General features: G+C 33.8%; 1 protein-coding gene across 1 annotated transcript in view; it reads left to right on the top strand.

Annotated features, from left to right (window-relative positions):
• Positions 1-23,731, top strand: part of LOC128549844 (serine-rich adhesin for platelets-like) — a 28,089-nt gene extending 4,358 nt beyond the window's left edge. Inside the window, exons 5-13 of the mRNA XM_053527520.1 lie at positions 2,114-2,235; positions 3,075-3,255; positions 11,890-12,063; positions 13,760-13,903; positions 14,637-14,814; positions 17,556-17,711; positions 18,097-18,191; positions 19,924-19,944; positions 20,625-23,731. Of these exons, the coding sequence (XP_053383495.1) occupies positions 2,114-2,235; positions 3,075-3,255; positions 11,890-12,063; positions 13,760-13,903; positions 14,637-14,814; positions 17,556-17,711; positions 18,097-18,191; positions 19,924-19,944; positions 20,625-20,659 (1,106 nt within the window). The 3' untranslated portion in view covers positions 20,660-23,731. The remainder of the gene's footprint in view (positions 1-2,113; positions 2,236-3,074; positions 3,256-11,889; positions 12,064-13,759; positions 13,904-14,636; positions 14,815-17,555; positions 17,712-18,096; positions 18,192-19,923; positions 19,945-20,624) is intronic.
• The last annotated feature ends 3,435 nt before the right edge of the window (positions 23,732-27,166 follow it).

Below are 27,166 nucleotides of genomic sequence, written 5' to 3'. Positions count from 1 at the left end.
CAATTGAAATTTAGCTAACGAACTTAAGTTTTATCACGGTAAATTATTCATTTATTTTATAAAATAGCATATAAGTTTTAACTTAAGGTAGTTTTGCACGTTTGATAAACCGGAAGTGATGGCGTAACGTCATTTATTCGGAAAACGTAGAATAAAACCTAGATTCGGAGTACGGAAATGAAAATCATTTTATGAATTAATAGCAAACTATAAGTAAATGTATGACAATGGCACTGTTACTGTCTTTCTGAAGTTAAAATATGATATTAAAACATCTGACACATAAAAAATTCAAATTAATGTCTTAAAATTAGCGTGAAAAGTGCGGTCCACTTTAATCGTGCTCAGTTATCTCAAAATTAAGCACACGGACCTACACTCAGTTCCAAAAGAAAGTGTGCACTTAGTTTTCTGTTATTTTTTCTCGGTTATTTTCATGAAAACTTATAATGTTTGGTACCAAAATTTAAATCAGTTCGTAAACAAATTGGTGTGCATTTTAGATTTTGAGTTATACCTGAGAGTTAGTGTATGAAAAAATGAAACAAAAACGTGGGGGAATTTTTTGAAATATTTAAACTTAAAAAGTGCACACTTTCTTTTGGAACTGAGTATATATATTTTATTTCACCACATTATAGACCATATGTTTATTTACAACTGTGGGAAGTTTCATTAAATTCTACTTTGTAGAGAAATTTCTATTCGCGAAAATGTTATGAAAGTTATGATTTTCCCATAGACTTCCATTATGAAAAGTGCGTGCGGTCAAATTTTTTCAAATCAGTCTAGCAAAACATCAAGCACACGATCCTATCTTTTTTATTTGCTGAATTTTTTAGGTATATTCTGAAGTTTTGAAAAATCAGAGTTTAATCAAATTCTACATTATAGAAAAGAAATCGATCTAAACGTGCAGAACTACCTTAAGGTGTTTCTCCACGTTTGATAAACCGGACGTGATGGCGTAACGTCATTTATCCAGAAAACGTAGAATAAAGCCTGAGGCGTGCGGAAATGAAAATAATTTTATGAATTAATGACGACCTGTGTGTAAATTTATTACAATGACACTGTTACTATCTTTCTAAAGTTAAAATATGATATTAAAACATCTCACATGTTAAGAATTCAAAATAATGTCTTAAAATTAGCGTGAGTTTAATCAGACTCTACATTGTAGAAAGAATTTCGATCCGAACGTGGAGAACTACCTTAAGTTTAAACTTACGCAATACGTTTTACGCATGCGTATCTATGTCGCATTAATTTGGGTAAACTAACGCTTAGAACAACGTTCATAGTTCTCGCAATATATCCACTTGGTTTCTCACTTGTATATAAGGTAACTTTTCAGTCATCTGATATGTTTAATTATTTTTTATGATGATTCAAACTAAAATAGACTACCTTTGTATTTGGTCATTGTTAAAATCAGTCATTGAGACAACCTTATTATGAGGATTTGGTTTAAGGCCAAGACGATTCTCTCATTTATTCTACGTATTCATTTTCATAGTTTTAATCATGTAAATGAGAGATCGGTGAAGACTGCGAGTTTTGCGAAACCTTCAACTACACCATGTTCTGGCGTCATGTTCTACGGAGAGAAGATTACGGCCTATTTTTGCTACACTCATGTTATGTGCTCGGTGTTATTTTCCTAATCTGACACTACGCTACTCTAATGTTTGCAAAACCAAATGGCTCACTAGTTTCAAAAAAATTTTATTTTTGCGTTTTTGCATTTTTTATTCTGTTCATCAATTGTTTGCGAGCAGTTATATAAAAAGAACAAATATTGAAAAGTTCAATGCAACTCTTTCTACTTATTTGGGTAAACTGTAACACCATATCACCCGAATGACGTATTGCTGAAAATGTACTACGGAAAATGTGATTTATTTGCGTTGTTAAAATCAAAATAATAAACATGTTCCTATGTTTTAAATAGTAAATGAAATATGGGCGGTCCTTCGAATGTATTTGTGATGTGATATATTTACCGTATTACGAATCCTAAATTTTTATGTAAAAAGTTGTTTCATATATACCAAAAGAAGAATATATTTTCAGTAACACTAATTTGTTCATGTTCTTATATGTATTTAAGCAACAGTTATTGTAAAGGCTTCGTTGACTGGTGAGAGCGGGCCAAGAACTTTGACTATTACCGCTGAAGATCTCTGTGAGCAAACTGTGACGGGCACTGTTACTGTTACTATTATAAATACAGTAAGTAGAAAAAGTATAAATGCACTCTTTGCTTAACCTTTACCTTGCTAAATTTCTTAAATGGACTGGTCCATCATTCACTTTGGACAGTACCATTTATTATTCGAAGGGGTGTTCACTGAATACTTACTGATAGTGCAGACCATGATCAGCCTGTACCTAAGTACAGCTAATTTTGGACAGCGCTGGTCGCAGAGGCAGAATCATTTACCGTCAGAAGTCTAAAGGTTAACAACCCTTTCATAGAATAAATCTCTGTATGTATTTATACCACTCACTTAATTCATTCAAAGAAATAGAAAAGTATTGAATTATCACCCCGAAACTTTCATAGTTTTAATCTACCTGTCATAGAATAATTAAGAAGCCGAAGATAATTATCAAGTTACCAGTCAAACAACTGACCGTTAAAATATAATCTTCTGAAGCGAGTACCAAAAGCTAAAAGAAAGAAAAAGTTAATTGTGGTTGTACTTAAATGAAACGAATTGACTTCTAAGGAAACCCAATGATCGTGTATTCACCTAACTCCTCGACTATAAAAAACGAGTTTGAGAGAACAATATTAATATTACTTTGACCAAAATATCCAACCCTCTGTATCTAAAACAGTTCAAACAATAATTTAGACACAAAAAGAATTACATTGGCACGATTATATATCTCACTGATAAAAGTGTACAGTGAAAAATTAAACATAACTCTTTTTATAATTAGAGAAGTATCCCTTTTTGTACTTTACATTTCGAATTTGTAATATTTAAGATGATAAATGTAAATCATACTTTGTAGTGAAACAACCACCTTCAGTGATAGCTCTTAATTCTTTATTTTAACAGCCACCACAACTCAGCGGTCTTTCAAGTTCTACCTCTACACCCGAAGGCATCACTTCGGAAGTTATCCTTTCAACATTCACATGTAGCGACTCTTCTGGAATTGCTGACGTGTCAATATCAGTCTCTCCTGCAAACGTCCCACCATTTTTCTTCACAAACCTTACTGGCGCAGCTACCAATGGTTAGTTATTTGTTTGTGAATATCTTTGGAAGTCAACGTTTTTCTTGCGTTTAGCTTCATTTTTGGTTGCGGGTTTATCCCGTTATCAAAGTTAAAGTTTATTTCTGACAACCATGCGATCTTTATTTTTTTCCATATCACATACAAAGGATGTTCATGTGCTATACAAAATAGTCCCATTCATGAACAGTGCGGATGAACAAGCAGTTCTTATTCAACCTGTGTTCACTCGCACTGATCATTTATATTATTAAAAATCTATCAATGATAAGGTATTCCAGCCCATGGTTACATCACAAGCTGGGTCAGGCAGAGTTATCTTAGATATGAGGCACATTAAATTTGTATTTGTTTCTCGTCATATATATTCATAGACTGGCATTTAAACACAAAATAAATCTACCAAAAACCCGCAACCATCAGGCATTTCAAGGCTTTGATTAATTTCTGTAGCATGGGCAGTTAATAAAATCAATGATCCTGGATTCTGCATCAGTACTTACCTATTCTCCACAAGTAACATCCAGTTTCTCTGCATGAATCAGAGGTCGCAGAGGCAAACATATACGTTACCTAGGGATCAAAATCGCGACAAAACTTTTGAAGTTTCATGTTTATTTAATATATTCCCAGTTTGTATACATAAGTACAAAAATATGAGAAAAGAGAACGTATAAGCACGGAAACAATTAGGGCAACACGAGTCAAATGAATCGCATCATTTGTTAAAGATCCACTACTAATGCCAGAACGATTATTATATGGAAACCCTAGAGTTTGTAGCTCAGACTTCATATGTACTGAAAATATGACCCTCTGTATCTGATCTGACCAAATGAAAGTATAAATATACGTTGTGCATTCGGGCGTAAATGTACTTTTAGTATTGAACTAATCCAAATAAAGGGGTGCTATAGTGTACTGAATATATATTTTATACATAAAAAGACACCAACCAATTGGACGTACTAAACTTGTCTCGTTGGCGCAGTAGGTTAGAGTGAACGTAGCATACAATGTATGAGATGTAGGTGTGGGTTCGAATTCCGGAAAAAGGTGACTTTTTCTTTTTTGATAACTACATTGTATAATATTCAGCTTTTTTCACGAAATAAACGTGCACTTTTATAAAAGCAAGTTTTTGATTATACTTTGTGTAAAATATGTACCAGTAACAATGTCGAAACCGGTGTGTAGAAACAGCGATGACGCTAGAGAAATACTTGGAAACGTGTACAAATTTTGTATGGAAGAGAAGGAATCTGGTTTGAAACTTTCACATGCTCGTGCCCGGGAGAGAATCTCTGCACTCACCGGCGTCAGCAGATCTATGACATAAAAATTTGTTACTTGGAAAGATGCCAGACAATAGAATGAGAAGACAAAGAATAACATCATCTTCCATGATTTCAACCAGGCAGGCCCGTAGCCAGAGGTAAAATATAGGGGAGGCACTTTTCTACGAAGGTCTTGTGGCATGCTCAAGGGGCGGATACGGGATTTGGTGTTAGAGGGGGCGTAAAACATTGACATTGGTAGTATAGAACAATTAGTGGGGTCCGGGGGCATGGCCCCCCCCCCCCCCTGAAAAATTTGAAAACAATGGTTCCATCTGGTGCATTCTGGACATTCTGAGGTACTTTATTTGGTATTGACAAAAGACATTTTGTGACAAAATCAACATTAAATAACATGCTAATTATAGTCATGTTTTATGAATTGTCAGACTAATTCTTGCGCAAGTATCTCGGAATTTTTTAGCCCGATTTCTGACGATTTTTATGGGGAGGGTTTACCTAGGACTATTTAACATAAAATAGCTCATGAAAAATGTATATGCTCCGGCTCCAGCGATTTTTTTACGCCGTCTTAAAAAAAAAACAAGAACATGAACCAACTGGCAGCGACAGTATAAGCTGGAATACAAACTAACGGGCTCATAGCTTGTACGAACAGTATGCTATAGTATAATTATTCGTGATATTAAAAACAAATCGGAGAAAGTAGTTTAATGAACATAAAACGAATTGATAGTGCCTCAACTCGGTTATACTTTAAAACATGGTGTCTCAAAACATATCCATTTTTCTCATAATCTTGGCAGAAAAACAGTGGTCTTCGGCCTCCCTGTGCCTCAGTGTGACTACGGGCCTGCAAGGGTGTGGTGCGCAGAACTATTGCAGGGATGTACGCTGGCGAACGTTCAAGTTGCGCGTGATGAGATTCCTGAACCAGTCGTTATTAACATTAATGATTCAACGGACGATTCAGAATCTGACACTGCCAGCGAATCTGAGGATTAACCTTGTTTTTGAATTGAAATAATATATTTTTCTGTTATAAAATAAATTTTGAGAGAAAATATAAAAGAAATTGAATGGGAAAAATGAAGAAAAAAATATTAAAAACAGTAAATATTAAAGTCCAGGCAATGGAATATGATACGTACGTTTTGAATTATAATTCATAGTACAATAAAAAAGATTCTAATGGGGTTCGAACCAACAAGTTGCGTGCATGCCATGTATCAGGGACAATCACATTACCAATACACTGTGCAGTCTTTGCTCGCAACTCGGTTAATTTGAAACCTTACATACCCATTTCTTACGTAAATCATAGCCGAGTTGATCTGAATACCAGATCCACCTTAGTTAATGAACTCGCCAAAAGTCATTTTGAAGATCAAGGTATATCTATACCGCACGGTAATATGGCGTTTTTATTTTTAGCAACATGTAAATAAACAATCGATACTTAGCACTCTCTTTTAAAACAAAAGATATAGGAGGTAAGTTCAATAGTTGGCTTGAAGGCGCAGTAGGTTGAGTGGATAGACATGTAATTATTTTGTAGCGATAGTTTTGATGGTTCGAACCTTGCATCCGTCCAATATATTTTTTTTTCATTTTGCATTTAAGAAAGAAAATTACATAGTTTGTGTAAGTTTGTTTTTCTCTGGTTTCTAATTCATTCACGAACGCTTCAAAAACATTAGATCATATTAAAGACAAAGCGGATTTAAACATATCTACGTGTTATTGTCCGTAAGTATTGACCTGGCACTCATTAATCTTCAACAGTATTTTCGGGCGTTTTCGTTAATTTACGCAATATTTGTATCCTGAAAGTATCTTTATTACTAAAGTAACACATAAAATTAACCGATGACACATTGGCGTAGAGGTAAGGTGTCTGACTTCCACGCAGGTTATCACGGGTTCGAAATCACATAGACTTTTTTTTTATACTTTAATGTATTGTAATGTTACCGATACCTGTTTTACATTATTTTATGTACTAGTATCATATTTCATGAATTTTAATTCTGTCCTTTTGTAGTATTTTTTTCTGGATCGCTGATGACAGGTTATTTATTGGTCTTTTTTATCTACGATACTTTTAAAACAATTTTATTCCATTTTTTTACAACGGGTAAATATGATTACCGTTAATAAATGAACCATGAATATCACGATACGTTTGTTCAAGTAAGTAGTAAGTCTGCATATAAAATTTGGGGACAAAAGAGATATGGTCAGACGTAGGACTCGAACAACCCTTCAGCTGATTATTCATATCGATTATTTCATTGTAGAAATAAAGGTTGATGAGGGTATCTATATATATATATATATATATATGGAATTAGTTTGTACACAGTGCAGTATCAAAGTATATACACTTACATTTGATCAGTTAAAACTTTCTAATACACTAATTTATATTTACACAAATTTATATTTCCCTTTTCTCGTGCAGCTCGTGTTTTACGTACACTCCTTTTCAATAATAGGTTGTGCCTTATTATGTATTATTATACAAAGGTCAACCATCGGGGTCAAGTTGCGTCCACTATACTATACTATCATGAAATAGACAAAAATACTGTTATTTTTGGCGCGTTTTTAAACGGACATTCGTTTGAATTAATTATAAAATCACGTGATTCCGAAGAATTTCTGATTGGTTACGGAAAAACGATAAACACGAAAGTAGGACAAAATCACACCCATGTCAGTCTAAAAAAATACAAAAGATCATTCGTTTCTCTGCACATGTTTTGACTTGAAGGGAATATTGCACGGCTATCGTAATGTTTAGATGTATATTTCAAAATGTGTAGTCTTTTTTTAAGATTTGAGCCGTGCTATGAGACAACCAACATAGTGGGTTTGCGACCAGCATGGATCCAGACCAGCCTGCGCATCGGCGCAGTCTGGTCAGGACACAGTCATGCTGTTCGCTAACAGTTTCTCTAATGGTAATTGGCTTTAAAAGCGAACAGCATGGATCCTGACCACCAGACTGCGCGGATGTGCAGGCTGGTCTGGATCCATGCTGGTCGCAAACCCACTATGTTGGTTTTCTCATGGCAAGGCTCATTTATACATTTTTTTATTTGTCTTTATTTGGTACCTTTAATATTATCTAGGTCATCACCATAGTTTTAAGACACTTATGACCACTTCGTGAAGTAAGCCAAGATTCATTATTTGAACAAAATTTTCGCAAAGCCAGGTTTAAACGCAAACTCATAACGGTGTATGGTTTAGCTCTAGTTTACTTTCCTAGCTACTTTCATTGATGGTTTAAGTCAATTATTTAAAACAGGATAGTTTAGATATCCCGTGTTGTCGGTGAACTATGATCTTTCGAAAATTGCAGCGTGTCAGTCTGACAAATCTTAAAAATACATAACTATTTAGCCTTTATCCGCAAAATTACAATTTTCTGACATAAGCGGAGAAACATTTATAAAATTAAAAAATTAGCGTATACCTTAATCACTGTTATTATTTATCCAAAAGGAGTGGAGATTGATATAAAAGAAAGACGCTTTTAATGCAGTCCTCCGCGTCGTAGTAAGAACAAACGAGGGGAATTCAGAACATTTTGAGACTGTCCATATAAAATGAAAATAAATAGTAAATAAGCAATTTTCAAATGAGAACAGCGGGTTCAACGTCTATTTCTTTGAGTAAAGGCTTAATGAATTTGGTAAAGACTGTTTACTTATTGTAAATCCTTAGAGGAGGCCTTTTGGCAAGCGTAGAGAGTCCATGCACATTCAAGTCAAAACATACGGTTAAACAAGGCGACCAACGGCGTTGTATATTTGTCTATGGTAACATCTAGTATTGTTTTCAAACCAAATAAGAAAAGTAAAAGGGCATGTTGCATAAAAAACTACTTTTTTACTGGATTTGTCCATGTATTAACGGGAGAAAAATCGTGTGCAAACAAGGCAATTCACGTGCTGTTTATACCCGATTTTTTATTTTTATTTTTAAAATGCTTTATCAAGGACGTATAATGTATTTCTGCATAGACTGACATCTGGGGCCGTATTCATAAAGCATCTTATGTATAAGTTTTGACTTAAGGTATTGGACCCCTAATAGTGATGTTTAAAAAATGGCATTTGTTTAGTATATTCTTAATAGTTGACCATGTTTCGCACTGTGTTGCAAATTTTAAACAACTTTTACCGTTCCGTTTTTTTTTAATTTTGTATAATTTATGGTACTCCTCAAGCTCAAGTAGAGACCAGTTTCAGTGAGATGGCCACTATCTAAAACGTTTGCAGAGAATTCATTACAGCATTAATTTTGATAAAAGAAACATCAAACTATTGTTAAACAATTATAAAACACAAAATAAAACTGTAAATATCATTTTTTCTAGGGTGCCTCAAGTAAACAGATTTAATGAGACAGAATTCTAACTCCAACATTGAAAAATTAAGGTCGAATCCTGTGGGTCTGGTTTGAATTTTGCTCACTTCATTCAAAAATAACCTTGGGGCAGAAGTAAAACCTACCTGCATTTCTTCCACAATATGTAATCTAAAGAATGAAGGCAAAATAGAGAACTTTTACCGCATGTAACTCAGTATTTTTAAAGATGTCTAACTCTACCCCTCCTGATTCAGAGGTAAACTCACTTTGAACAGCAAGAAATCGCTTATAAAATGAAAATTTTCCGCTTTTGTACAATACATCCATAATAAGTCTTGAAAGAAGTAAAAACTTACTAGAAAAAAGGAAAATATGGAAAAAAAAATTTTTGGTCCCAGTGGGGTTTGAACCTACGCCCCCCTCAAAATTGCAGTCAAAGTAGGTTTATGGTAGGAATTGAATACTCTTCAAAAAGGAGGCGCTCTATTACGGGTCCAATACCTTAAGTTGAGGATTTTACTTAAGTTTGTGTTGATTTCAGCTTAAGTCTAAGTAAAATACTTAAGCCCTATTCATAAAACAGCTTAAACTTAAGATACGTAAGAAATGACTTAAGTCAGAAAACAAAATGGCGGCGTGAGTACGATTAAAGTGCTGTTTTTCAGATAAAAGCACTTTATACATAATTGTGCATGTTGCATCTGTCTGAAATTAATGTTTGTTTTTTTAATGTTTTCGTCCACAATAAAAGCCAATAATTACTTATTAAGTTGTTTTATGAATAACAAAGATACTTAAGTAAAATGAATTTCTTACCTAAGTAATACTTAAGTAAATAATTAATTTCTTAAACTTAATATGCTTTATGAATACGGCCCCTGGTATTATTAGTAATGTCATGTTTGCAATAACAAGAGATTAACATACTGGTTTTAAACCTTCATTATGTGCTGTTTGTAGTATTGTTGATTTCTGAGCTCTGGTTATGGATAGTTAAAACATGTTTAACCGTTTCCAAGAATGGTAATTTAAAAATGTACCGGAATCGTAAAGGCATCACATATAAAAAGAATACATTTAATCGTCGTGTTATGTTGTTGTTTTTTTATGCAAGAATAACGACAATACACGTTTGTTTGGTATATTACCGTCTGCAGAAGCACTTGGGATATGTTTGTGACCGAGACCGAACATTCCCGCGGGCTTCTGCTGACTTTAATACACAAAATGTGTATATCCCTATATACTTTTAATCATCTGTTGAAATATTTGACTATCTTGGCATACCTTTTTAGCTTCCAATCTATGAGGAAAAAAATTGAAAAAAGCACTTAAAAGTGCAGTCAACAGACTTTATGTAACGAAATCAGTACCTTCCTTCTTGTGGTATCATATTATTGACAATTCATGTCCCCGGTGTTGAAGACCCGAGATGCAAATAGAATTTAAATTGTTCGTCCGTCACACTTTAATTTTTACTCGACTTGTGCTACATTGTTTTCGTGGAATTCGAAACAAATTCGGTTTGCATAATCAACGTGGACTGACTTGATGTCCAATTGTTTTCATTTGCGTTACGGTCCTTGTTTTGGACTTCCCGTATAACAACTACATATGTACATTGTATATTATTAACAAATGGCGGATACGAGGACATCATCGGAATTTCAATATCCAAATATCAATTTTAAAGCCATTGCCTTTGTTGTACTTTGTTCGCCACATAACTCCTACAGCTTCCATTAAATTTAAATGAAATGCCGTATACATTTGTCAGCATAAGCATATCCTTATTGTAGTATTATTCATGTCTGGTTATTATTTGGCTCCTATTTGGGACATATTGCAGTTATACATGTAACTAGTTTACTCAACGCTTATTACAGTCTGGTTATTATTTGGCTCCTATTTGGGACATATTGCAGTTATACATGTAACTAGTTTACTCAACGCTTATTACAGTCCGGTTGAGATGAAACATGGTAATTTTATGTCAGATTTTGTTTTGCAGCTGACCGCTTTCCGACTAACAATAATTTTCAGGTGACATGTTTCATACTTGCAGATGGTTTTGTTGCACTTTGCTTGCTGACTTTAGATAAAACAGTGGCGCATTTTTAAAACAATATATTTTATAATCCCTTTTCCATGTACAAATAGTGTCAAACTCTAAAGCAGAGTTTACATATCATTCAAAATCTCGTCCAAATTTAATAACCTGTGCAGACAAGCCGAAAAGAAAATTTATTAAGAATAATTTTTCTGACATGTTCGCATATGCTTAAGACACAATGTCCAGTAAATTCTTGTATATTCCAAAGACTATGGTCGATACACAAATATTGAAGTCCCACGTTTTACCATCGATCTCTAGCAACTGAAAACAGCTATACATTGGTAGAAGACAAGCTTGATGCACGAGCATTTTCTTGTGATTTATTTACGTTAGAAAAAGTGGAAAACCACTGGTCGCCTAAACCCGACATAACATGAAAATGTCACAGGTTCTGTTTGAAGGAGGCTGTTCATAGCCGGTGACGGAAATGCAAGCTACCGTTAACGCCCTCTTGCACCGGGTTGAACAGAACGCAACATTTACACATGTTACAGGTATCGAAATAGTGCAATTCCATGAATAGCGGCTATGGTTCTAAGTTGAAACAATGGTTTTCTAAAAAGAGAAAAGAATGGGCAGAACTTAACAAGATGGAATTTAAAGAGGGGATCTACGGTTATGGTGCCTGTAAATGGAAAAGAGGCAAAGAGCCTAGGGGTGATTAAACAATACCCAATGCTATCAAAGCCGGAGTATTTGAACCACCAAAGCTGAAATGATCAAGCTCAAAAAGCAAACAGTACACTAACTAACACAACATAAATGTCATGCTGAAATATCTGAAGAGATTGGGATATCACACTTAAATATTTCATCTTAATTAAATTTCCATTGCAGAATACGGGATCTATGCACGGTCGCAGGTAAATGAATCATTGGGGCAATTCAATTATTATAGTCAGCGAGATTATACAATCACAGTTGTATGTGACGATAGACTGGACTTTGTCAGTGGAAATATAACAGTTAATCTTTTACCGAACGCGCCACCAGTAATCAATAATCTACCAGGTAAAGTATAATTAATTGCATCCAGATAAGTAAACCGGTTTCTCCTCGGAGATTTGCCGCTTGTCTGTTGTACCTGTTTGATACACTTGTACATTTTATTATTCCAGAATTCATTTCTTTGTATACAATGTCATTGTTGGCGAGTATACTTTATGTCTCCAAAATGTAGCAGAGGAGACAAGTCATATTGATTTAATACCAATTGATTTAATACTCACGTCTTTCTGTAAGTCTGTCTGTCCGTATGTCTATCACAAGGTTTGACCATGCAACTCTTCCGACACCTTTGGATGGATTTACACCAATTTTGATAAGAACGATCATGCTTTGATGATTTTCAACATTCATCAAACTTTTGTTTTGGTCACTTCTCTTATATCATTTTGCGGATTTCCACAGAATCTTTACGGAATGATCAGTGCTAAGCCTCATTCTGCATATTATTCCAGTTCAGTGATTTTCAATTTTTCAGCAGAGTTATGGACTTTGAGTTCTTTTGCTATACTTTTTCCGGGCAACTACTCCGATACCACCAAACCACTGCCAAGACAGGTTGTATAAATGAGTGGAATGTTAAAGTTCAGTGATTTTCTCTGGAGTTACGGTCCTTAATCTGTGCCATTTTACAATTCCTGCGTAGTTATTGGTGGGAGACATACGTTTTTCTTGAAAAAACAATCCCTAGTTAATATAGACATTTGAAGATTTTAGCGAATGTCGTAAAGCGATTTAGGTTACATTAAAGTATATTGTATGAGTTGTTTGTAATGACAGATTCTTTGGAAATAGAGGATGATCGCGGATATGGAAAACAGTGTCAACCTATATTATAATGTTTTAAACAAAGAATTTATTTTACAGTTTCTAAAAGCGACACGCCTCCAGATAAAAATTAACATATCATTTTTCTAAACCAGCTAGATATTGACAACAGTATTGAATATAATAAACAAAAAATTATATTTTAATGTATGTGCAACTACAAACTTTCAAATTTATGTATGACTTAAACTGCGGACTAACGCTTTTGAAAATGTTACAAATCCATATGTATTTTACTATCTACAATTTCGATATTTTAGATATAATCTGAATATTTAGAATAACTATAAAATTATTCTTATTCACCTATCGCAATTGATACGCTATGAAATCATTTTATGAATACTTGAACTATTGTCGCAGATCTGGTGGCGTGCTGCTTTAAATTCACTTGGTTGAATCTAAGTTCTTAGTAACCTTGGCAGTGACAGCGTTGTCCAGAGATGCAATATAAACATATTGCGAATATTCAACTACGGATTCAAAACAATAACGTTCTTGGTCAACCAATTTTTCTATGAATGTTTATCATTGCAGAGTTGGTGCAGCCGATTGCGCTTGCGGGGAATTATTATCAAATGGAACGCACGGCAAAAATACTCATTTTTTTGCATGTCCGCACGCATTTAGTGTATAATGTGCATAATATACTGACTAAAGGTTAGGGTTAGAATCACCATGGTTACAAATATATACATTTAAGGTATTTTTGTTCAAATTCAGTTAATCCGGTATATAACGGAGTCTGTAATATATCACGGGCGCACCAACTCTGTATTTAGTCACAGCCTTTTTCTATATACAACACTTTACAGCATATCAAATTGCAGTTAGTTTTGTCGAACTCTTATAATGTATAACCACTTTTTATTAGCGACAGGGACATTAATTACTGTAGATACGTCTACCCCGCCTGACACCGTAGTTTTTACAGTTGATTTTACCGATCCCGAGGACAATACGGTCACGGTCACCTTTACTGCTGATCCTTCTGACTGTCCATTTGACGTATTAGACTGTAAGTAAAACTGATTATTTGCTGTTTTGCAGTTTATTTTTTTTACAAAACATGATAAATATAAAATATTTAGAAACAAAGAGTCATATCGTGACAATAATTTTCTAGAGGTATATTAAATAGGTGTACCAACTCTGAAATCAAGTCAATAAATTATAAAGTTTCTCTGATACATAAGTCCAATGTGTAAAATCAATCATGTTTTTCGCTTTTTACATTATATCTTATCACTCATGTGACTAAGCTGTATAATAGCTAGTTATGACAGGTGATATATGTAGGTCTTACTTTGTGTCTATTAACAAACTGTTTCAATACAGCAACTGTAAAAGGAACGTGGAAATTATTTACGAAGTCATAGCTATGTACTAAACTTGTACTAGGATTGACCTTATTGATGCATGTTTGTGGTTGTCATTACAGTATAATCGTGCTTAAGCTTTTTTGAACATGAATATCTACATTAACTACCACGTGTCATACCTTCTACATTGCCCAGATATTTTTAAGTTTGATTATGAGTTTCAATTTTTGCTTGGCTTAATTCTTTTTCATTAAAATTTCACATTCGTATTTTAGCGCAAAGCAAATAAATCATGCTATCCAGGACGTATAATTTTGATCCATCGTACCAGTGTGTACAATATACTTATAAATCGCATTTCTTTGCAAACCATATATAACCTTGTTTTCTCTCTAAAGTGCCAGTATAAAGTATTTGCTTACCTTTCAGCGGGACATGTTACTGTACTTAATACAATAACAACGTACAACACCTCCTCTACATGTGACATTCTTGTGGGCGTGGCCGACAAAAGGAACCCTGGCATAAGCAGAACCTTGAGTATTATTTTGTCCACCACCACAACAGTGGCAACCACAACAACAACTACATCTAATTATCCTGATAGGTAAAAATTTTCATTACGATACTTTTAATTCCGATAAGAATAATTTTTTACGATACTTTTTTATTTCATTCAGTAAGGAATTTTTTATGCGACACTTTTTATTTCGACAGGTATGATTTCTATCACCGTACTTTTTATTCCTCTTCGAGTATATTTATTACGATACCTTTTATTCCATTTTAATAATTCTTACTACGATCCTCCTTTTTATTCCGACATGTTCAATTTCTATTACATTACAATACCTTTTATTTCTGTAAAGAGAATGATGCAAATGTAAACCATTGCTTTGAAGACCAAAACTGAACACCAGTTCATGTCTAAATAGGCTAATTCACGTACATCGACGCTTTGCTCGTGTATATATGGGCTGAAATAGGAATTATTACGTGATTATTTCAGTAAAATTTTGAACGTTTGGTCAAATAAACTTTAATTTCTCAGCAATGTTACTACAACTATTGAGCGCAAAAAAACTTTAGGATATGGATGCTTCTGTAACACACTAATTTCCGATACGAGGCAAAATATGATTCTTTTTCTAAACAAACCTTAGTTCAATGTGATGATATATTTATTTGAATTCATAACAAAATTATGAGCGTTTTAAAATATAATAACCCGTTAGGATGTTTTATGAGCTTCACACACGTAGTAAGATATCGGTATATTATTTTGGACCCCAAACGCGGATAAACAACAAACAGAGGCTTTGAAAAGGGTTAGAACGACCAGTTATCGCTGAAAGAAAGTTGCAGACGGGTTCCATAAACATTTTTTAAATTCTAATGGCCCTGTTGTGCACATACTCAATGCAACAAGTGGATCTATTTCATGCAAGTTTTAAAGTGACAAAGTTCTACATTCCGGTTTGCAACATTACGTTTTACGTTGACTACAAATATGTTTACGGAACATTTGCCTTTTCATAACATTGCATATGCCCGCAAAAGGAATATTGTACAGCATTATTTACAGGACAGACAGGCCAAACAGGCATTGCCACACTTTCCATATTCACCCAACCTATATCTCTGTGATATTTTTCTCTTTCCTTAACTGACAAATTGCTGCACCGCACGTGCGCAGTGTCTGCATAATATTCCAAAGGCAGATTACCCCGTGGCTTCAGATCATGAATAATGCATTGCAGTTAAGGGTGAATATTATAAAGGACTGGTGTAAGCCATAAACTTTATTATAGGTTTTCTATAATTCATATGGACAGTCTAAAAATGTCTGTATTCCCCTGGTTATAGACAGAGTTCATAAAGTGAATTCTTCGTAAAAAAGAAAACGATATGGAGAGAAAAGGAGCGTAACGGAGCGACTGAATGAGGTTTCTTTTTCTCGAAGAATTCTCTTTATGGACTCTATCTGACATAGTGCGAAATCTGCGTTTGAACAATCAGAACTGCAGAGTCAGTCGTGTCAACGCTCTTCAGCGTGTAGAGCTGTTCTTCGAAAATTATTGCTTCAGTCACAATGGTCTTCAGGAATAAGACGGTTTCAATACATATACGGGCCAAAGTTTCTTCAAAATTGATTCAATTTCTATAAAGTAAATGTAAGGACAATCCACATCTTTGTGTAGTAATGTCTTGTGAATCCCTATTGATTGTTGATATGACTGATACAGTCGTAAATGCAGAAAAAGGAGAAATAAATAAGAACAAAAAAGGGGTGATTTAATCTTGCATAAAACAACACAAAAGTTTATCGTTTGTAACAACAATGACTTTGTTTTCCAGGAATTTTAAATTATCCTTCTCTATATTCTCAGAAACGGCCAGCATGATTTAAATATCAATGACCGGGGCGCAGAAATGAACGACACTTGAAACGACACCTTTTTATTTTTAAACAAAGTCTCATTTTTACCTCAAATCAATATAAACACGATGTAAGCGATACTTTCGTGAAAACTCTGTCATTAATTATTTGAGCCATGCCATGTGAAAACCAACATAGTGGGTTTGCGACCAGCATGGATCCAGACCAGCCTGCGCATCCGCGCAGTCTGGTCAGGATCCATGCTGTTCGCTTTTAAAGCCTATTGGAATCGGAGAAAGCTGTTAGCGAACAGCATGGATACTGACCAGACTGCGCGGATGCGCAGGCTGGTCTGGATCCATGCTGGTCGCAAACCCACTATGTTGGTTTTCTCATGGCACGGCTCATTTCTTAACGGTTTGGGTTGAGTACGATATAGAATTGAACTGATCTTAGAATTTAATGCATTTTTGATTAGTTTATTAAATACGCACCGGTTTATACTGACCAACATGGTTGATATGATTCTTAAACATAAACAATCGAAAAAATTACAAATAAATTCTTATAGTAACGGTTACCGACGAGAAATGTAATAGCCTTGGTTTTCGTACGTCGAGTTAGAATGAGAGTAAACGCGGGGACTTTAAAGTACTTTAGCTTAAGCGGATGTATACGACAGTGTGTTTATATTAAAAGCTGCTAATTAGTCTCAAACCATACTGTGTATAGCATTGCAATAACTCATGTGCTTCAAAAAGAGACTTTATATAACCGATGTACATTTGTGCAAGAAGACATTTAACAGATTCCTTAAAAGTAAAAGTAGCTCTTTTGCAAAAAAAAAAAAACAAAAACAAAAAACAGATTCAAGTGTTGCTTTTTAACGTATTCAAAACATTTCAACGGAGTAATATCACAAACCATCACATGATTCATTTGTTTTTCTTTTAAATGTTGCTTTTCAGGTACAAAACATTTTTCGATGACATACGGAATATTATTTGGTTCGTACTTCTAATGGTACTTCTCGCAATTACGGCTGTTGTAACACTATTTGTCTGTTGTAACTACGTTTGTATGCCATGCTGCTGCAAATGTCCATGTGTAGGTGGAAAGAGAAGGTATGTAAAGCTACGAAATTGTATGTTTGCTAATTATCTGAGTCTAATTAAACTTTGCCAACCATTACAACATGGCATTAAGCGCGAAATCGACATGTCTGCTAAAAATTTTTAAAAATTGTATATTAAAAAGAAAAATAAGGATATGTTAGCAGATGTTGCTGCAATATTATCTGAGGAGCTTTGGATATTTTGTGATGGTGAAGCACATGTCTAATATTGTATAGGGTGTTGCATAGGTACTTTTACTAAGCATCTGTGAGTTGAAAAAGGATACTTTCTTATAAGATTTTTTAAGGCTTCTTGCTAGTTTTGAACTTAAAATATTACGAAAACAATAGAAATGTTAATATAAATATGTTATATTGTATCCGTAAAATTAAAGTTATGGCTGGAGACCTCGTCATATTGAAAGGGAATACACGCCACCTCCAAGGAAGCCTAAGCCTAAGAGACCAAATAATCCACAGCTACTCTCCGGTAAGTTTAACCGACAAGACGGTTCTCTTTTCTAATGTTGAAAGAAAGTACGATACCAAGGATATTCGTTAGATTTTTTTTATAGATTCGGACGCGTGTTTTGTTAGCTCACCTGTCACGTAGTGACAGGGTGAGCTTTTGTGATCGCCCTTCCGTCCGTCGTCCGTCTACAATTTCTTGTCTGCACGATAGTGGTTTCATTTTTTATTTTATTTTAACCAAACTTGCACACAACTTGTATCACCATAAGGTCTCGGTTCCTTTCTTGACCTGGCTAGATCCCATTATTGGTTCTAGAGTCACGGTCCCTGAAAGGGTCAAAATTAACTATTTTGACCTTGTCTGCACAATATCAGCTTCATTTATGATTTGAATTTAATCAGACTTGCATAAAACTTGTGTCACTATAAGATCTCGGTTCCTTTCTTGATCCAGCTAGATCCCATAATGGGTTTCAGAGTTATGGCCCCTGAAAGGGCCAAAATTAGCTATTTTGACCTTGTCTGCACAATAACAGCTTCATTTATGATTTGATTTTAACCAAACTTGCACACAACTTGTTTCACCACAAGATCCTGGTTCCTTTCTTGAACTGGCCAGATTCCATTATGGGTTCTAGAGTTATGGCCCCTGATAGGGCCAGAATTAGCTATTTTGACCTTGTCTGCACAATGCAAGCTTCATTTATGATTTGAATTTAATCAAACTTGCAAAAAACTTGTGTCACCATAAGATCTCGGTTCCCATCTTTGAACTGGCCAGATCCCGTAATGGGTTCCAGAGTTATGATCCCTGAAAGGGCCAAAATTAGCTATTTTGACCTTGTCTGCACAATAGCAGCTTCATTTATAATTTGATTTTAACCAGACTTGCACACAACTTGTATCACCATAAGATCTCGATTCCTTTTTATACGCCCTAAGGGACGTGTTATGTTATCGCCTCCGTGTCCGTCTGTCTGTCTGTCTGTTGGTTAGCAATTTCCCTTTCGCTCTGTAACTCTTGAACCCCTTGAAGGATTTCAAAGAAACCTGACACAAATGTTCACCTCTTCAAAACGATGTGCAGTCCGCATGTTTCGGATGGCTCACTTCAAGGTCAATGTCACACTTAGGGGTCAAAGATCATATGACTTTGTTTTGTGTGTATATTGCTCTGCATTTGCACTGCATTGCAGTGCTCTTGTTTTTATTTGGCAGATCCTTCTTTTGTTCACTTACAATATTTTTTTTAATTACTTCCCTTTTATGTTACTATAAATAGCTTATTCAGTAACTTTTTTATTATTGGCCGTAGGGTAAATCCGAGACCACTTTTCTGTGGTACAACATGAATGGTACCTCCAATTTTAGGTGTATTTTGACATATCTGTACGTTTAAGAAAATTTCAACTGTCCTTAAGTGCAATGATAACAGGTGAGCGATATAGGGCCATTATGGCCCTCTTGTTATATAACTAAATTAAAGGTGACATGAGTGAATGAATTTGTTCTTATAAATGATGTCACTTAAATGTAATGCATTGAGACGTAAATCTATAACAAATAAACACATGTCTTTACTTATAACAATGTTTCTCTAAATATAAGAGAGCGTATACTTTTCAATATTATTTTAAAAAGTGGTATTCGGATCATTGACATTACCAAGTCCATGACTTTCTAATTAATTGTTCTAGCTTTAAAGTATGATTTTCACTTTAAAATAATTTTCCTTTATTTGATTTTGACAGTTCGTCGGCCTCCTCCGCCAGGTTTGTACTTGCTTCGTTACATTTATGTTTTAAATGTGTTTTTGTTGATTTTCCCTCTGCAAAGGCATTGGAACCTAAATCTATGAGAACACAAATTTTACAAAAATTATCAAATTAGTATTCATTGGTGAAGAACGCAAAGTTCAAATGATCATGGTTGAAAAGCGAATTCATAATTTTTCTTATAAGACAAACATTTATAGAAATAAAAAAAATGACCTAATCTTATTTTAACAATTTATTATTTGTGACAGCAAATATTACTCCTAATGTTATATTAACTGTAACTTTTCAAGATGTACATACTTTTCGTGAAAGAAAAACAGTTGAAACTGAACTTATTATAGTTTCTTAAACCGAACAGTTTGCTCGAAACGTCTGGAGCGGTTTCGACATGTACACATATGAATAATGCATTATTTGTATATTTGTATTTAAAAGCGTTGCTTACCCAACAAAATGGGTTAATTTCGCAACTGCCAGTATTCAAGATTTTTTAAAAAATAAAAAGCACCTATCACTAACTTTTCGATTCTAGCTTAATGTCTATTTTTAGCAGGTGTTAAAAGACTTTGAAATAAAAAAAGCTATTTCTTAAAAATGTGTCAATCGCTCTAAAAGACAGTATTGATATATTTAATGTGAGATTTATGAAAGTGTTGTTCTATTTTCTTTTTCAGTACATACTTGGAAAAGTGGTGCGGACAGATACTAAATATGTAATGGGACCGAGTGAAACTAGAACCCGTTCAAGCAAGAACTATTTGCAAATACCGTTATCTAATCCAGTTTGATATCTTTGCCTATTAATACATACAAACTGCAATGAAAATTATTATTTAAAGATAACTATAACATTACAATAAGTTATGAGCATCAATAAATTGACATCATTAATATGAATTCATTAAATTAAGTCTCCTGTGACAGAGTTGTGTTACGGTTTTATTAACATCAAATATATAGATGTATTATTATTTCTTTTGAGTGTGCAGACAGAAGTGTCGTTCGTAGCACAGCTATTTTAAATAATCTATTCCGATTACAATTTCAGAAATTTCAGAAATTCCGCTTCTAATTTTAGCATATATGTTTAGTAAGTTCGATTATAATGTTAATACTCATTCATATAACAATTGTATAGAGACGTACCCTAAGCCTTCTTTACACAATCTCTTTATATAGCAAAATTGTTGAGTGAACACCGTTTGTTAATCCTAATCCATGTTATATCAGTGCAAAGGAAAAGCAACCTATCTATGTTAAATGCTATGCATGATAACACAGTCATGCATCTAACATTCCTGAAATTGATTTCTTTGATTTTCTCATATATATTTCTAGATATTTTCCCCATACTTTGACGCATATATATATGGGTAGTAGAGATCGTTCTCTTTCTAGCAGTAGCCTTTTCAACATATTTCACCTTGTGAAATTCTGTGGTTTTTTTTTTTTTTTTTTTTTAAAAATTGTCTGTTTGTTGACAAATTTCACCACAGAAAATGTCACACTTTCCCCAGGGCATTAACTTATTTGATCTTTACGTAGTTTTCTATTAAGATGTGGCAAGTATGCATGCTTTTTCCCTGCCTAGAGGTAAAACGCGCATAGTTTGCATGAGGTTCTAGGTCAATAGCCACCTAAGCTTACCATAAAGTCTTAGCGGAGTTGTTTCCATTTTTTCCAAATATTTTACCCGGAATCATTTTTCTCAGCTCAAATAACTCTTTTTCGGAAAATGATAATTTAATAATTCTTTCAGTCTACGTACTTTGATGCAGTTAACTACACATATATCTAAAATAGATAGTTCCTACTTGAAGTTTGTATTTTTAGTTACACTGCCTAAATTGTATTTCGAGCATGTTTACAATTGTAGTCTTTTTTCATGCGTAAAACATCTTCAGAGTAGCTTCTAAAAATTTCCAAAAATTTTGAGACACATTTTAAGTTATCAAGTTTATAATACATAATGCATTTTATAAAAAAATGAATTTTCCAAAACTTTCCTACATATGAATAGAATATAAGAAAATAAAGATTTTTTTGCACGCAGTTTTGTATTAATAACGGAATATGTTTCAATATCTTTTCAGAAAATTTTGTAAATCTATAGCGATAAAACAGGTTGGACGAGGATCATATTACTAAGAAACAAAGTTTATAATTTAAGAAAGTAACTTTGTCTGCTCAGGAGAACTTTTGACTGATATTGAAAAAGCTATCACTGAGGTCAAGTTCAAACATTAAAAGAATATGAGAAACACTTAACACTATTCAGTATCAAATAAAAAAGCCGGAAATTATACCCTCAATGAAAACGGTTTACTATGACAATTGAGAAAAACTATATTACACAGATGTTGATAAAGCTACACGTTCCAATGATTGTTTTGTACCTCTCACGAATATTTACGATAAAAATGTTTATCTTACAGAAATACGAAAAAAAAAAAAAAAAAACAACAGCAGAAAATTTAGTATCCAGTACCATTATTACAAAAATATCATTGATATTGTATCCATTCTTGACGTCTATAATGCAATTAGTTTAGATTTATTTAGTCATAAACTGATAAAGTAATTACCCTGACGAAGGTCCTTATTGGGTCGAAACCAGTAGACAGTAAATTTAGTTAAAATTTCCCAAGTGTTTAACACACAGTTCCTCTTTATTCTTCCATTTTAGTGTAGTAATAAAGTTTTGTAAACCACTTAATATTCAGTAGCTAAACATTTATGCTTAATCATTTATAGGTCTCTAAATGAAGGTATATTTCCTGTTAGTTCACGACACGTAAATTCCGCTTATCTCATTGTCGGTAATTGAACACATAAAGGTCCATAGACAGTGATATTCGCCGCAAAAAGTGATATTCATGTAAACAAACTTGAATAAGAGACTATTCTTCAAAAAAGCAAATTACGAGATATTAACAACACTATTGTGCGTTTTATTCAACCTGGTGGGTGGGGGAGCTTGTTAATCTCTGACTTATGCAAATAAAAGTAATGTCAAATAACGAGCAACATAGGAACAGCAATACAATTGTTTAATTCCATAATCTTTCGGTAACCAACGACGAAAATTTAATGCTACATTGGTTATAATGTAAGGTAGATGGCCACTGAATAAGAAATTAGGTTACCAAATATACTACATATCTAGCACAATAATGCAGTGGACCGTCGTGAAACCCCGCAACGTCAGGTTGATTAAAACGCACAATACACTACTTTAAGTTAAGTCGTAAAAATAAAACATTTACTGTATGATACTATCGGTGAATATCCAAGTATATGGTCCTGACCAAGGTGATATTAACCTCATCACCATACCACTAACTGTTTGATATTTTGTTTCCAGAACTATCTAGAATTAGTTCTTGGGCATAACACCTGAAAAAATAGAATAAAAACTCAACAGTCAACAAAGCAATAATATCCAAAGTACCAGTACTATATGACATATAAAGTATACACTGAAATCACCAGATCTCGGCTTACTTTCTGTTTTCTTCTCCCTATTTTTATTTTATTTTCAATATTACTTTAGGTATCAATTTGTAAACAGCAGTACATTGTACAAAACTGCATGAACAGCAGTTACTATAGTTTGTAGCCACATCTTAAGTAAGAGAATATTGTTAGGAGAAAGGTATTTAATAATGCTGTGAAAAACTTGTTATCTAACCCTTTTGCATTTATTATAATTCATTCTATGTTACTGATATGTATACGCCTTTATAATGTAAAGGAGTAATACAATAAAATATATCAAAACCAAAAACTTTTGTCTTTTCTCTAGCTTACAGTTAAGAATAAATCATTGTTTGGAGTATTATATATAATATTACACATCTGAACGACTAACAATGATTTCATCAGCAAGAAAATCACTGTTTGAGATACTTTATTTGAGCCGCGCCATGAGAAAACCAACATAGTGCATTTGCGACCAGCGCGCAGTCTGGTCAGGATCCATGCTGTTCGTTTTCAAAGCCTATTGTAATTAGAGAAACCTAATGTAAGGCTGCGCGGATGCGCAGGCTGGTCTGGATCCATGCTGGTCGCAAATGCACTAAATTGGTTTTCTCATGGCGCGGTTCATTTTTATTCTAACACATTAAAACTGATCTACATCCTCCACGATATTCATCTATTTGTTTAATTTTGTGTAGTTTTCTTTTTCAGTCCTCCGCTTTAACGTTTGACATAATAATTGTGACGTAAAAAAACTATGATTTTATTGCACACAATTTAAGTTCTCTTTAGTCAATAGGAAATAAATCGGGTCGTATTAGAATTAGCATTAAAACACCGTTAGACAATGAGAAATAACAAAAAGTGAAAACCTTTATTAAATATTTTAATACAGTTAAAAGTCACATGTAACATGAATATTTTGCTCATCCTGTCAAAAGCTAAACTCATTTTGAAGCATATATTTGGAACTGAACAGAGATTATTCTTTAAAATTGAAATCAGTGATATTCACTTTTACAAATGCAACTTAACTGACTTTATCACATGTTTGACGTCGCGGGAATGAAATAAAGTCATAACATAAATTTGATAATACACTAGTTTATAATAGATAATACATTGTTTAATGTGTAATGAATTTTACATGTATATGTGTTTGTTTAGTACTATTGCGTTTTTTCCTATTTATGGTTTTTTATATATACTGCTATAGGAAATCCTGTATTCTTATATCCGTAATGTACTAAACTTGCTATCTGTTATTCACACTAATTTATGTAATATTTTTAAAAAAAACAGTATACGTTTTTCCGCCATTCAACGTAACGTTTACTTCATGACGTCACGTCCGTTGTTTTATTATGTATTTATCCTGATGAAGGCGTAAGCGCCGAAACGTTGATAAAAGATAAATATTCACGTGTTGTTGTTGAATTTTACCATCGTATAATACACTAGTGTATTTGACACTAGCTTTGACGTCGACGTCGTCTATAGTATAGGAGACGTTGATCAAATTAACTTGCTTATAATAGTTGAAGAAAGTATAATTGTTGATGTTTCGACAGAAAAAGCTAACGTGTGATAAAAAGAATATTATATTTGTGACTTTTCTTGTCGAATTTATTAAACTCGTTGAATAAAATAATAAATTGCGAGGCTCTGTCGAGCATTTTATCAATTTTATTTATTTACTCTTTTAATATTATTCAGTATGAAATGACACTTTAATATCCTGTTTTTAATGAAGCAAAATTTATGAACGATATTTTCATAGCAAATACTGATTTCTTTCAAGAGATAAAAAGATAAACTTTATATATTTAGTTAAATGATAACTAACATATCAGTAAACTTTAAAATTGGTAGATATTACATTCCTTTAAGGGAGCGGACCAACAATAATTGACCAACAATGGAATTCGGTAGCTAACTATGTCTAAATACAGACCTGGAACGCCTGTGATATATTGCAGACTCCGGTATATACCGGATTCAAGCGATTTGATTGAAAAAGTATATTTAATGTATTTTGTAACCGTGGCTACCCTAACCATAATTTTTAGACAGTACAGATTGCTTTTCAAATGATAGAGTTACATGTATTTCAAATTGAAAAACATATAGTCATACACACTGACCAATTTACGTGTCACATTGTAAAATGGAATGAAATTCGTAGCTATATTAAATGCCGCATTAGGCTTGATATAGATTCAAGGCAGATATTTGATGAATTGTGTGTTATATATGGACCTCAGGCCATTTCAGTGCGCACATGTTTGAGGTGGGTAATAGCTTTTAAAGCTGAAAAATTATCTGTCGAAGATGATACCCGTTCCAGTAGGTCTCAAACCTCTTATAGCAACAACCAACATCGCTGCTGTAAAAGCTGTGGTCGAACAGGATGTGCGATTGCCGGTGAAAGATATAACCAGTTGTACTGGCATATCAGAAGGCAGTGTGCAAACAATTATGAAATAGCGTTTGGACCTAAGAAAGGTTTGCGCTAGTTGGGTACCTCATTTCACTGAGGAACAAAAGAAACAACGTCTCAAATGTGCCCGGAAACTTTTAGTTATTATAATAGTCGGGTTATATCTAACTTATTTCTAAATCTGGGTACACATGTTTGAGCCAAAGAGAAGGGCTGATAATAAGCAATTGTAACGAAAAGATAAAAACACAGCTGTATTGCCAAGAGAACCATAAGTTCGAAAAAGATATTGTACACAATTTTCTTCAATTCTAGTGTGCCAGTCGTTCAAGTGCATTGTCCATCTAGTCATACAGTCACTGGACTATTCTACAAGAACTCTGTACTGAAAAAATGTCAAAAAGCTTTATAATAAGAAACGTCCAAGCAAAGGATGGTCAGGAGTCCATTTTATACACGACAGCGCCTCCTCTCACAAGTGCGATGTTGTTAAGTCTGTTTTGGCTTCTGAAAAGTGGAAGTTGTAAACCATACGCCGTATTCACCTGACTTCTGTACCTGTGAGTTTTTATTTCCAAGGCTTAAGAAAATGCTTTCTAGAAAGAAATATAAGTCCAGAAGTTCTCTTGGCCGCGCCATTTATCAGTGTCTCAAACAGATACAAAAAGAAGACTATTTATCTGTTTTTCGCGACTGGGTAAAAAGGTTACAAAAATGATTTTCGGTAAATGGGGGAATACTTTGAACGTTTGTAATAAAAAAAGAATGATAAAACGTCGCACTTAAGAAATCCGAACCAAATGACAGAACAGGACCCACGTCCATTGAGTGAAATATGCATAGATTAGACAAAACTTCGGATATTATATACATGTAAAAGCAGGGTTTATAAACATCCAGTGTTGTGAATTGGTTAATTTTGATTGATTGTATCATTTAATATGCTTATCAACAACCAGTCGTTGAAACTTTGCAACCTTAAAGGAAACTGCTCTTAGATTATTATCAAAATTTCAATTATGTTTTTTAAAACAGATTTTCTATCCTAAACTGTCACAATACCTGTATATTCATATATCTCGTGAAGTAGATTTTGATTTCAGAATAAATCCAGTTTGCCAAGATAACTAATTAGAGCAGGAAGAGTTACCTTTCATACTAATTATTTTCCACATGGTACCGACTTATCGGGGCTAGTATTATATAGCAGGAAAAATGTACGATGAAAACTATATCCTCATAAAACTGAGGTACTCTAAGCTATTTTACGGAAAGCAATTTTATATACATAATAGT

This window comes from Mercenaria mercenaria, chromosome 2, assembly GCF_021730395.1.
Source record: "Mercenaria mercenaria strain notata chromosome 2, MADL_Memer_1, whole genome shotgun sequence".
Classification (NCBI taxonomy): Eukaryota; Metazoa; Mollusca; class Bivalvia; order Venerida; family Veneridae; genus Mercenaria; species Mercenaria mercenaria.
Note: the sequence above shows the minus strand (reverse complement) of the source record. Positions and strands in the feature narration are given on the sequence as shown.